This window comes from Meriones unguiculatus, chromosome 1 (assembly GCF_030254825.1).
Source record: "Meriones unguiculatus strain TT.TT164.6M chromosome 1, Bangor_MerUng_6.1, whole genome shotgun sequence".
NCBI lineage: Eukaryota > Metazoa > Chordata > Mammalia > Rodentia > Muridae > Meriones > Meriones unguiculatus.
In genome coordinates this window covers 148,344,984-148,357,786 of record NC_083349.1, presented here as the reverse complement: position 1 = coordinate 148,357,786, position 12,803 = coordinate 148,344,984, and the positions used below count along the sequence as shown (strand labels likewise).

Genomic DNA, 12,803 nt, shown 5'->3' with positions numbered 1-12,803 from the left:
TTTAATAAGAATTTTAAAGATTTTTTCTTTTTTTACTTTGAGGTCTCAGGAACTAAATTATGTGAATTAACAAATATGAAGTGGCATATTTCCTGTGTAATACATATTTGGACCCACCGTAGTATTAGATGTATCCCCATTAAGAATGAGAGAGACTGTTTGGAATCTTGACTCTGGTTAGATCTTTCAGGCCATAGTGTATGTATGCATAAGAAATACTGAAGCTCTGTTCCAGATTCCACTTTTCAACTTGTATGGAGTAGAACATGAGTGAGCTAACACCATGCTTCCTTTATGTAGGGGAATGCTCCCAAGCTGGTTTATACTCCACTGACAGACAAGTGCTACCTAACTCTCACTCAAGCTATGAAGATGGGCCTTGGAGGGAATCCCTATGGACCTGCTGGGACTGGGAAGACTGAGTCAGTAAAGGCTCTTGGTGGACTTCTTGGGAGACAAGTTCTAGTCTTTAATTGTGATGAGGTACGGAAGAATGAAAACATACTGTATTAAATGGCTGGGTTATTTCATGCATTCACATGAAAGACTTTTGTTTTGAAATCACTGGCTGATTAATGGTGATGACTTGCTGTATTGTCTATGAAGACTACAAACTCCTGGGTCCATGCAGTCCTCTTCCCCCAGTATCTCAATTGCCAGCATCATGAACTTAATTACCACATTCAGTTTAAAGTCATTCTAGTTGTAAATCAATTAAACAAAAAAGTAAGATATAGAGAGTCTGTACACAGTGTACACAATGCCCTTCTCAAATTTGATAAGGAGAGTTATTGTGAAGAAACATTTAAAAATGTGCTGGGAACTAGGTAAGATCATTCTGAGTGAGGTATCCAAGAAGCAGGAAGATACACATGGTATATACTCACTTATAAGTGGATATTAGACATTCAATATAGGATAAACATACTAAAATCTGTACACCTAAAGAAGCTAAGCAAGAAGGAGGACGCTGGGTAATGTGATCAGTCTTCACTCAGAAAGACAAATGGGGTGGAGATTGGAAGAGGCAGAAAACAGGTAATAGGATAGGAGCCTACCACAGAGGGCCTCTGAGAGACTCTACCCAGCAGGGTAATTAAAACAGATGCTGAGCCGGTGGCGGCGCCGTGCGGTGAGGAGCTCGTGTTCGTACCCGCAGCCATGCCGTCCAAGGGTCCGTTGCAGTCCGTGCAGGTCTTCGGACGCAAGAAGACCGCCACTGCCGTGGCGCACTGCAAGCGGGGAAACGGGCTCATCAAGGTGAACGGACGTCCGCTGGAGATGATCGAGCCGCGCACGCTGCAGTACAAGTTACTGGAGCCTGTTCTGCTTCTGGGCAAGGAGCGATTTGCTGGTGTGGACATCCGGGTCCGGGTGAAGGGTGGTGGCCATGTGGCCCAAATTTATGCTATCCGACAGTCTATCTCCAAAGCTCTGGTGGCTTATTACCAAAAATATGTGGATGAAGCCTCTAAGAAGGAGATCAAAGATATTCTCATCCAGTATGATCGGACCCTGCTTGTGGCTGATCCCCGTCGCTGTGAGTCCAAAAAGTTTGGAGGTCCTGGTGCCCGTGCTCGCTACCAGAAATCCTACCGATAAGCCCAGCTCAAGAGTCAGGGTTAACTTTGTAATAAACATCCTAGGATTTAAAAAAAAAAAAAACAAAAACAGATGCTGAGAGTCATAACCAAACTTTGGGCAGAGTGCAGGATATCTTAGGAAAGAAGGGGAGATAAAAAGACCTGGAGGGGACAGGAGCTCCACAAGGAGACCAACAGAACCAAGAAAACCAAGGGTTCTTTGCTGAGACTGATACTCCAAACAAGGACCATGCATGGAGCTAACCTAGAGCCCCTGCACAGATTTAACCCATGGAAGCTCAGTATCCAAGTGGGTTCCCTAGTAATGGGAATAGGGACTATCTCTTACATGAACTTGGTGGCTAGATTTTTGATCACCTCCCCCTGAGAGGGGAGCAAACATCCTTACCAGGCCACAGAGGAGGACAATGCAGCCAGTGCTGATGAGACTTGATAGGCTAGGGTCAGATGGAAGGGGAGGAGGACCTCCCCTATCAGTGGGCTGGGGGAGGGGCATGGGAGGAGAAGAGGGAGGGAGGGCGGGATTGGGAAGGAACAAAGGAGGGGGCTACAGCTGGGATACAAAGTGAATAAATTGTAATTAATAAAAAAATAATTAAGAAAAAAGATAAAATAAAAATGTGCCATGAATATTTCTATTACACTGGAGAAAAACATTTTTAGTAAGAACAATACTGGATTTAAAAGAATCCTAAAAATATCTTTGTGCTTTTAACATTTAGTATAGGGTTCTTATTCTGACTGAAACAACTGAAATGAAGTCTTCTCTTTACTTAGTTCTGTGTTCTTTTGAGACTATCCTTGAAATTGCCCTGAACTTTGAAGGAATTACTTCTTAATTTCCCACTACCCCAACTCCCAGACTGTCCTTGACACAGACCACTCTGTTTTGTTCAGGTTGGACTGACATTCACTGTTATTTTGTCTTAGCCTCCAAGGGCGAGGATGACAGGCATGCACCACTATTCTTGCCTTATTCTTTGTCTTAAAAGCAAACAAAATAAAACAAAACAAAGAAGACGTTGGTGGGTGAAATGATTACTTTATCTGCACATAATATCAAATTATTACTAGCACTAGAGATTTTCATCATTTTTAAATGGAAATTGTTTTTATTTTTTCAGGGCATTGATGTGAAGTCAATGGGCCGAATATTTGTTGGTTTGGTGAAGTGTGGCGCCTGGGGTTGCTTTGATGAGTTCAATAGACTAGAGGAAGCTGTACTTTCAGCCGTTTCCATGCAGATCCAGACCATTCAAGATGCTTTGAAGAATCATAGAACCGTATGTGAGCTGCTTGGCAAAGAGGTAGGGACACCTCGTGTTGCCTGGCTTCACTCCTGCTCAGACTGTGCTCTCTGGGTACTGCTGCCTCTCATCTGTGACCTCTGCTGCTGTGAAACGGCTTTCAGGTTTCTGAACTATCATACTGTATGTAGTACTTTAATATATCATCTCATTTAATACCCAGTTTAGGCTTTGGAAGCAAATACTGCTATTCTACTTTATGGATGAAGAAACCAAGCTTGAAAACAAAAAGTGTAGGGATCTTTAATTTGAATGGAAGTTTGTCTAATTTTCAAAACTTATGTTTTTAATCACTATTTAACATGAATACCAGAGACACATTTAGTAAATAGACACTGAAGTGAGTTATATACTCTTAAACTTTGGTTCTTTGGAAACTTATGAAGGAAACCCATTCTCACGCAGTGAGCATTACGTAAGGATGTACTTATTATATTGGAGCTGCTTTTGCTAAGATGTTGGACTTATGTGTTGAAATTGTGTTATTACAAGATTCCTCTTTTTAAAGTCTTTGATGCCTGTATTCTAAATTAATATTTCAGGTCGAAATAAATTCTAATTCTGGAATTTTTATCACCATGAATCCTGCTGGAAAGGGTTATGGAGGAAGACAAAAACTTCCAGATAATCTCAAACAGCTTTTCAGGCCAGTGGCAATGTCGCGTCCAGACAATGATCTTATAGCAGAAGTGATTCTGTATTCAGAGGGCTTCAAAGATGCTAAAGAACTGGGCAGGAAGCTGGTCGCGATTTTCAACCTAGCTAGGTGAGTTCTTCTATTTTAATAACCGTACTTTGTGTTTCTGATGATTGCTTTGTATGTTCATTTTTTCATATTTTTCCAGTGAACTTGTAGCCCTAGCTGTCCTGGACTCACTTTATAGATCAGACTGGCTTCACACTCAAAGAGATCCTCCTGCCTCTGCTTCCCAGGTGCTGGGATTAAAGGCATGTGCCTCAATGCTCAGCAAAACATCTGTATTAAAGCTGTTCTTTTCGTTAATTGTCATTAACTTGTTAAAATTTTTCTTCACAATATTTATACTGTACTGTTTTATTAAATGACCAGTTTCCTAGCTGACCATTCAGAAGCTATAGTGCTTTAGAGGGATCTTTTCACATGTTTTGTTCATAGAAGTAGAGATGAATTTTTAGCACCTTGGACAACCTACAGTCTGACTCGTCATTTACTGGGTCATAGGGAACTTGTATGGTGCTAAGGTGGAAGAGTAAGCTGACTTGTCAAGGATTTCATGAATAGCAGAAATAGCTACTTGTCCTTTAATGGCTTCGTTAGGAAAGTTACCTGTTCATGATGAGTTTATCCTTGTTCTTTGTGATTCGTTCTTCAGTTGCTTTCTTGAGTGATCACTTGGTGTGATTGGTTTTCTTGTGTAAAGTAACAAAATTCTTAATAATTTCTATGTGTCAATCTACATTTCTTTGGGTTGCTGCTAAAAGTAACTTCTTTCAAAATTAACCTTTCTACATCTCTATTCAGGGAACTTTTGACACCCCAGCAGCATTATGATTGGGGATTGAGAGCTTTGAAGACAGTTCTGAGAGGAAGTGGTAATCTTCTGAGACAGTTGAAGAAAAATGGCATAAAACAAGATGGTATGGCTTATTATTTTAATTAAAGTACCTAACTTTAAAAATGTGCTTTAATTTAGAATGGTTTGTTTTACTGAAAGGTTATAGATACAATATAGATAATTTCTGTAAACCTTGCAGAGCTTGTCTATTTTCAACATTTTACATTAGTGTGGTATACTTGTATCAATTAATTGAGTGATTTTCCTGTGTTTTTTTTTAATTAAAGTGTATATATTATTCTTATTTTTTTCCAGTTTTAATCTGACAGGAAAATTCAAGGGTACATTGCATATGAAGTAGTAGTGGTATGTAAAGAATGGTCCAATCCCCTTGCTCTCTGAAATTTATGTTCAGTAGATTCAGAGGCTGTGATGGTTGCCTCTAATCCTAGAATTGAGGAAGCTGAAACAGGAAGATGAGATTCTAGGCCAGTCTGGGAAACATGATGAGATCCTGCGTCCAGACATTCTAGAAATCTGTTCTCCAAGTTTCTGATTATAGCTGTTCAGTGGAGCACAGGAGACTTTGTTGGGCACACATCACAGTGTTTTTCCTTCCAGTAGATGAAGGCAGTAAACTGTGATTAGATTAGGCTCTTAGTGGAAAGGAGAAGACAGAGACACATGTTCTGTTTATCATGTTCTGTTGCCAGGTACATGGTATCCCATCACCTTTGTGTTGGCATTCTTCCCTTGATGAAGGTGGTGCTGGCAGTGTTCTTGCTTTAAACTTGTAATTTTCCCTGACAGAAAACCCAAATATAATGTCTTTGCCTTGTATTTTTATTGCTTAGTCTGGAATGTGCTTCAAAACAAGAATCTGGTAATGATGTGAGCATTTACACTTAGCCTAAGAATGTTTTTTTGAGCCAGTTTGATCAAGATGAATCAGATTATTTTTAGAGCAGTGGTTCTCAACCTTCCTAATGCTGCATCTCTTTAATATAGTTCCTTGTGTTGTGGTGACCCACAACCATAAAATTATTTCCATTGTTACTTCATAATTGTAATTTTGCTACTGTTATAAATAGTAATGTATCTGTGTTTTCTGATGGTCTGAGGTGACCCCCAAAGCTTGTTCAACCTCCAAAAGAGCTGCAACACAGAAATTGGGAACTGCTGGCTTACACTGTTATTTCAGGAAGAAAATTATTTGCAAATTACATCAAAATTTGGAGATAAATGAATCTTGAGTGGGTTTACTTGAATTAGAATCCTAATTGTAACATTTACTGCTGCCATTGTCTTAGAGACTTAATATTCCTGTATGTAAAACTGAAATAATAATGATAACTATTTCTAAACTACTTGATTGTTAGAGGAGCATATGATAGAAAAGGTAAAGCATTATACAAGTGGAAATGATGCAAATGGAAATGATTTTTAGTGTGATGCAAATTCCATGCAGTTTATCTCTCACCAGTCAAAATATAGAAGGGGAAGTGTAGCACTTACGCTTTATTGTTTTAAGTGTGTCTAGCATGCTGTTTAATAATTAGTAATTAATAGCAAGGCTATTGCTTATGTGTTTATTGTTTTTAAGTGTGTCTAGCATGCTGTTTAATAATTAGTAATTAATAGCAAGGCTATTGCTTATGTGTTTTGTTATTTAGTTGATAAAAATAATTTTAAAATGAAACTTTTTTTTCCTGTAGTCAATGAAAATCATATTGTGGTACAAGCATTGAGGCTTAATACAATGTCAAAATTCACCTTTGCTGATTGCACCCGATTTGATGCACTGATTAAAGATGTCTTTCCTGGGATTGACTTTAAAGACGTAGAATACAATGAGCTAAGTGCTGCATTAAAGCAAGTCTTTGAGGAGGCAAATTATGAAGTCATACCCAATCAGGTAAGTGTCGGGGATATTTTAGAATAGGTCAATGCCTTTCCTAGTTAGTCCTTATTAATGGCCCTTATCAGTTATCTTTTATTTTTCATCTTTCAACTTTAATCTTACTCAAGGTCTGACAAGGGACCCTTTCTTTGTGTCCTCACTTCTATCATTCGTGCATGTTTAATGTTAATATGTATTAGATTAGTATTAACTCTTCAACAGATAATAATCTTCATGAAAGTCAGCATCTCTGCATGCTTCTGCTCAACATTTTATTCCTGCTTATCACAGCATCTTATTGTGATGAATGGGTCATATAAACTCTTGCTTATTGATTACACGAACTTTAGTTACACCTTGAGAATTTATTAGTAGGGTTCTTCCAGCAGCACTTCTGTATGTGGCACATGTGATTCTTTAAACTGAACATTTCCCTGTAACTTTTATTGAGTATGAATTAGTAACAGAGTACAGTCATGTGTTTGAATGAATAAATGATTTAACAAAATAAAGGATGCTGAGCTCAAAGATCGCGTTGTCAATGTGTTCTGATTTATTTAGCTAGTGGTCTCCTTGAGGTTTTATTTTACAATGCAGAAATCCGACTTAATTTGCATTTCCAGTACAAAAGTGTTTTTGACGATACAACAGAGTATGGTTGAATATGGTGAATCACATGTGAACATATTTTCTTTTTTTACCAGATGAAGAAGGCTCTAGAATTGTATGAACAGTTGCGCCAGAGGACGGGAGTTGTTATTGTTGGTCCAAGTGGTGCTGGCAAGTCTACCCTTTGGAGAATGTTAAGGGCCGCACTTTGTAAAATTGGCAAAGTAGTAAAGCAATACACTATGAATCCCAAAGCTATGCCCAGACATCAGTTATTGGGACATATTGACATGGATACAAGAGAATGGTCTGATGGTGTTTTGACAAATAGTGCCCGCCAAGTAGTTCGTGAGCCTCAAGGTTGGTCACTGTCTCATTTATTAACCTTAGAGAATAACCTGTTTATATTGTTCTTGTTAATGCGTATGTGTGACTTAAAACACTTTATAATGATGTTCTTTGGTATGTTAGTGGACATTACTAATTTTTTCTTATTGTTCTTTTGTTGAGACAGAGTAGTCCAGGGTGGCCTGCACTATCTGCATTAGCCTCAAAAATGCTGAGATTATAGGCACTCACCACCAACTATGCTTGGGTCATGCTGTCATTTGACTTATCACTTGATAGCAACTTTTAATATAATCAAAACTCAGACGAAGTTGATTAAAATATAATTTATAATTTATAACTGATTTACTGAATGCATATAAAATATTGGATTAATTAGTTGACATCTGCCTTGTTAATTTAACTCATGTATTTGAACATCATTAAGTTGTCAGCATGAACATGTCATTCTTAGTTATTTTGAAATTTGAAGTGGTAAAACAATTTATTTCTTGGTATAAGTTTTCTTAATTTAGTTGTGTTGTGTTGTTTTTTTTTGTTTTTGTTTTTATTTTGTATTTTTTGAGATGGGATCTCACTATGTATGGCCTAGAACTTGCTATATAGACCACACTAGCCTTGAATTCATTGAGCGCTGCCTGCCTCTGCCTCCAGAGTGCTGGTATTAAAGGCTTGGGCCAACACCATACTTGAATTGACGTGGTTTTAAAGAGAATTATTATTATTTTTTTTACTAGAATCACATTAGGCTACTTTGGCAAGCTTTAATTTAATTAGCAGTTTTTTAATTAAAGCCATTGGTAATTATTCAGAAATTGATGCCATTGGAAGGCTTTCAGTGCAGTTTTTTCTCCTCCTCCTTGTTGTTTTTCTTGGTTTTGTTGCTGTTGTTCTTCCTCTACATCCTTCTCCTCCTTTTTGTAACGCTACATTAAATAAAGATCACATACTACCCTTTCCCGCACAATTGGTGACATTTCCGTCTTTGAATTGTTTTCAAGTACAATTTGAACCACTCTGATTTTAGAAAGGATGGATAAAATGTTTTTGCCCTTGAAAAGATGGCAAGCATCTGTACAACCTGTCTACTGCTCTTTCCATTTCAGGTCATCCTGAACATACTAAAATCAAAGTCCTTTATTTCTCATGAAAATTAGGTTTCCCATGTTTTCTAGAGGAGTCATTGTGTAGCAAACATTTGTATACTCTCATGACATGGCCAAACACATAGATCAGGAGATTATTTTGGAGGTGTCTCATTGAAACAGAAATACTTGTCATCCATACCATGTTTTAAGGGACACTGTGAGTTCAGACTGGTTAGCGATAAAAAAAAATGCTATCGTCTGGGTTGTCGCTGCTTTGTGGACAGTAGAGGCAGAACTGCCCACAGCTTGTCTACCGCATGTGCAGCACTGTTTCCTGTGACACTTGAGCTTGCTCACCTCTGCTCTTAAGATGGAAATCAGTGCAGTTACTTTGTTCCTTATGTTGGACTGTTACAGCATCTGGCATATCCCAGTGTGTGTATGTGTGTGTGTGTGTGTGTGTGTGTGTGTGCCTGTCTGTCTGTCTGTGTCTGTGTGTATGTATGTATGTATGTATGATTTTTTTTTTAAAGTTCTTATTCTTGTGTCTTGGAGGTAGATGTTAACTCATGGATAATCTGTGATGGTGACATTGACCCTGAATGGATAGAATCTCTGAATTCTGTTCTGGATGATAATCGACTGCTCACCATGCCCAGTGGAGAAAGGATTCAGTTTGGTCCAAATGTTAACTTTGTATTTGAAACTCATGATTTAAGTTGTGCTTCGCCAGCCACAATATCTAGAATGGGAATGATATTTCTTAGGTAAGCCGCAGATCATTTCTATACTATATATTAGAATATTCTTTTTAGTTATCATTTTGGTTTCATAACTAAATGAATTAAGAATAGAATGAATACCTGGGTGGGGGTGGTGCACACCTAGCACTCAGGAGGCAGAGGCAGGTGAGTTTCTGTGAGTTTGATGCCAGCATGGTCTACAGAGTAAATTTCAGTACAACCAAGAGAAACCTTGTATCAAAAACCAAAGGGGAAAAAAAGAATAGTATATTCATATTGATTGCATCTATCATTTGCTTTTTTGGTTGGATTTTAATTGATTCAGAGCTTGTTTTAGTATATGTGAATTATTTTAGTAATTTGGTCATAACCTCAAAATTCTTAAGTATTGTTTTCTTTAAGAGAAATAACATGTGTTTAATTTCCTTTAAAAAGGTAAAGATACTGAGGTTGAATTCAGATGTGTAAGCATGCTAAGTAAGCACTCGTACATAGTATCTAAATCCAAGTAGCAAGTTACAGAGTTTAAATTCATAAGACTTCAAGACTAATTCTCAGGTATTAGATAGCTCCTAGAAACTAAGCTTGGCATTTACAATTTGAAAACAACCATTGAAGCAGGACATTCTCCCCAAGCATGGTTGGATACCATAAAAAGCTAAAATGTTACGCTCAGGATGCGAGGCTAAGCACTGCACTCAGGGTCAGCCGCTTTGGACCCAGAGAAGAGCATGTCTGGTTGCATGCGGGTTGATGCCCCAGGTCCCGCCTCTGAGAAAAAGGTATCAGACGGGTCTGATGCTCTTTGGGTGGATGACACCTAAATGAACATCTGTACAAAGTCCCAATTTATTTCTAATATCAGAGATCAGACCTCTACTCTTGCCTGATGCGTCTAAAACAAAAAGGGGGAACTGTAGAGAGCTGCGGAATGCTATGCCTTAAAGATGGAGCTGGTTTCTGCCTTCCACCTTCCCGATGGTGAGTGCTCTCTGTCAGGAACAATTCCACATTTGGCTAAGGCTGAGGATCTGGCTTGCTTCCATGTATGTGGACCTAACTGCATTGCCCACGTGGCACGCCTGGGTTGGCTACCCAGAGGCTATTTAAGCTGTGAGCTGGCTTTCCCCAGGGTCCGAGGATTGTTCAAGGTTCCTGAATAAACTGCATTGAAAAAAAAAGAAAAAAAAAAAAAGAAAACCTCTTTTCTAAAAGCGTTTTTACTTTTCCAGTGAACTGGAAAAGCATTGATGTTGGGACCAACTGTATTTTCCTAAATGAGTTATAGCTTGGCAGAAATGTTTAGAATTTGTTATTCGTTGCCTGTATTTCAGGGCAGTTTGAGGCCATTCTATATTGTGAATGATGCATTGCTATAATTACTTGGGTTTAGATTATATCTTAAAAGTATTTAACTGCAAGTATTGTTGGAAACATTTATATTACACTAATCATGAACTTCAATTGATTAGGGTTAATTATTAAAATAGTGTTATTTTAGATATATAGTTATGTAATATTTATATGAATATCATTTATTCACTGTTAAAATCTTGTGAGACTATTATAGTAAAGGATGTTTACAGATAAACTTAACATTTTATTCAATATTTATTCTGTATTTTCCATTAATTAATTAAACATAGTAAAAAGACTTCCAAAAGGAGTGAGAGTGCTGTTTATGGAGGATAAAACGTTATACCTCATGCTCTGACTGCTTAGCAGAGAGTCTTTGCTGCCGCAGAGGACTGCACGTTGGTGGTGGCACATGGACTGGCTATGTGAGGCACAGAAAATATGTGTGATGTCATGTGAACTGGAGCTATAGATAACGTTTAGGCTGCTGTGTACTATAGTCTGGACCTTTTGGGTTTCCATTATTTCACCTGATGTTTGCTAAGCATTCATCTGTGGAGAGATCCAATGAGAACTTAAAAAAAATTAATTAATTCACTTTACATCCTGAGTTGTAGCCCCATACCTCTGCTCCTCCTGGTCCCATGTCTCTCCCCGCCCCCATCCCTCTCCCCTATTCCTCACATAAGGTAGGCCCTACCCGCCCTGCTCCCCCTCCCCCCAGCTCATTAAGTTGAATCAGGACTGAGCGCATCTTCTCCTGTGGCCTGGCAAGGCAGCCCCACCAGTCGGGAGTGATCAGAAACGAGGCAACGGAGTCCATGTCATAGACAGTCCTGCTCCCCTTACTAGGGCACCCATATGATGCCTGAGCTGTCCATCTGCTACATCTCTGTAGGGGGTCCTAGGTCCAGTCTATGCATTGTCCTTGGTTAGTGCTTCAGTCTCTGCAAGCCCCTCTGGGCTCTGGTTGGTTGGCTCTGTGGGTCTTGGAGTTCCTGTCACCTTCAGGCCCTTGTATCCTTCCTCCCACTTTCCCACAAGACTCCCTATGCTTTGCCCAATGTTTGGCTGTGAGTCTCAGCATCTGTTTTGATCTGCTGATGGGTGGAGCCTCTCAGAGGACAGCTGTGCTAGGCTCCTGTCTTGTTCCCTCTCTTCAGCCACTTCTGATGTCTATTTTATTTCCCCTTCTGAGTGAGATTTAAGCATTCTCCCTTGGGTTCTCCTTGTTATTTATCTTTTTTTCTCGGGGTCTGTGAATTGTAGTTTGTCTATCCTGTAGTATGTTTCTAAAATCTGCTTATAAGTATATTCCATGTGTGTCTTCTGGGTCTTTGTTACCTCATTCAGGATGATCTTTTGTAGTTCCATCAATTTGCCTGCAAATTTCATGCTGAGTAGTAATTCATTGTATATTTGTCCATAGTTTCTTCCTTCATTCTTCCATTAAGAGACATCTAAATTGTTTCGGAGATTCTGGCTATTACAAATAAAGCTGCCATGAACATAGTTGAGCAGATGTCCTTGTTGTATGGTAGAACATCTTTTGGGTATATTCGCAGGAGTGTTATAGCTGGGTGTTGAGGTGAGCTGTTTCCAATTTTCTGAGAAAGTGTCATGGGCTACATCTGTGCAGGGGTTCTAGGTTATCTCCATGCATGGTCCTTGGTTGGCATATCAGTCTGTGCAGAGCCCCTCTGGGTCCATATTTTTTGGCTCTGTTGTTCTCCTTTGGCTCTGTCTCTTCCAGGTTTTTTCTATCTCCCCCTTCTTTCATAAGATTTCTTACACTCTGCCCAAAGTTTGGCTATGAGACTCAGCATCTACTTTGATACCTTGCTGGGTAGATTCTTTCAGAGGCCCTCTGTAGTAGGCTCCTGTCCTGTTCCTGTTTTCTCTTGCTTCTGATGTCTGTCCTGTTTGTCCTTCTGAATGAGGATTAAAGCATCTTCCCTAGGGTCCTCCTTGTTGTTTAGCCTCTTGGTTCATGACATCTGTTGGTTTCATTATTTCTCTCTGTAGGTTTCATTATTTCTCTCTGTACTTTCTGTCTCAATGATTTGTACATTGGTGAGAGTTGGGTGTTGAAGTTTCTCACTATTAATGTGTGGGGATTGATGTATGATTTAAGCTTTAATAATGCTTCTTTTACAAATGTGGATGCCCTTGTAGTTGGGGCATAAATGTTTGGGGTTGAGATGTCCTCTTAGTAGATTTTTCCTTTGATAAAAATTACGTTTTTCCTCATCTCTTTTGATTAAATTTGGTTGAAAGTCCAATTTTATTAGATATTAGGATGGCTACTCAGGC

The 12,803-nt window shown here is 38.9% G+C and overlaps 2 protein-coding genes across 3 annotated transcripts in view; both read left to right on the top strand.

Moving 5' to 3' along the window:
* Dync2h1 (dynein cytoplasmic 2 heavy chain 1) overlaps positions 1 to 12,803 on the top strand; it is a 202,259-nt gene that overhangs the window by 38,142 nt on the left and 151,314 nt on the right. For both annotated transcript variants that reach the window (XM_021652837.2, XM_021652836.2), the window contains exons 33-39: positions 301 to 483; positions 2,729 to 2,911; positions 3,454 to 3,677; positions 4,413 to 4,528; positions 6,162 to 6,361; positions 7,051 to 7,315; positions 8,951 to 9,158. In XM_021652837.2, the coding sequence (XP_021508512.1) occupies positions 301 to 483; positions 2,729 to 2,911; positions 3,454 to 3,677; positions 4,413 to 4,528; positions 6,162 to 6,361; positions 7,051 to 7,315; positions 8,951 to 9,158 (1,379 nt within the window). The remainder of the gene's footprint in view (positions 1 to 300; positions 484 to 2,728; positions 2,912 to 3,453; positions 3,678 to 4,412; positions 4,529 to 6,161; positions 6,362 to 7,050; positions 7,316 to 8,950; positions 9,159 to 12,803) is intronic.
* Positions 1,099 to 1,671, top strand: LOC110558092 (small ribosomal subunit protein uS9). Its single transcript, XM_021652834.2, has one exon. The coding sequence runs from the start codon at positions 1,162 to 1,164 to the stop codon at positions 1,600 to 1,602; it is 441 nt and encodes a 146-aa protein (XP_021508509.1). The 5' UTR covers positions 1,099 to 1,161; the 3' UTR covers positions 1,603 to 1,671.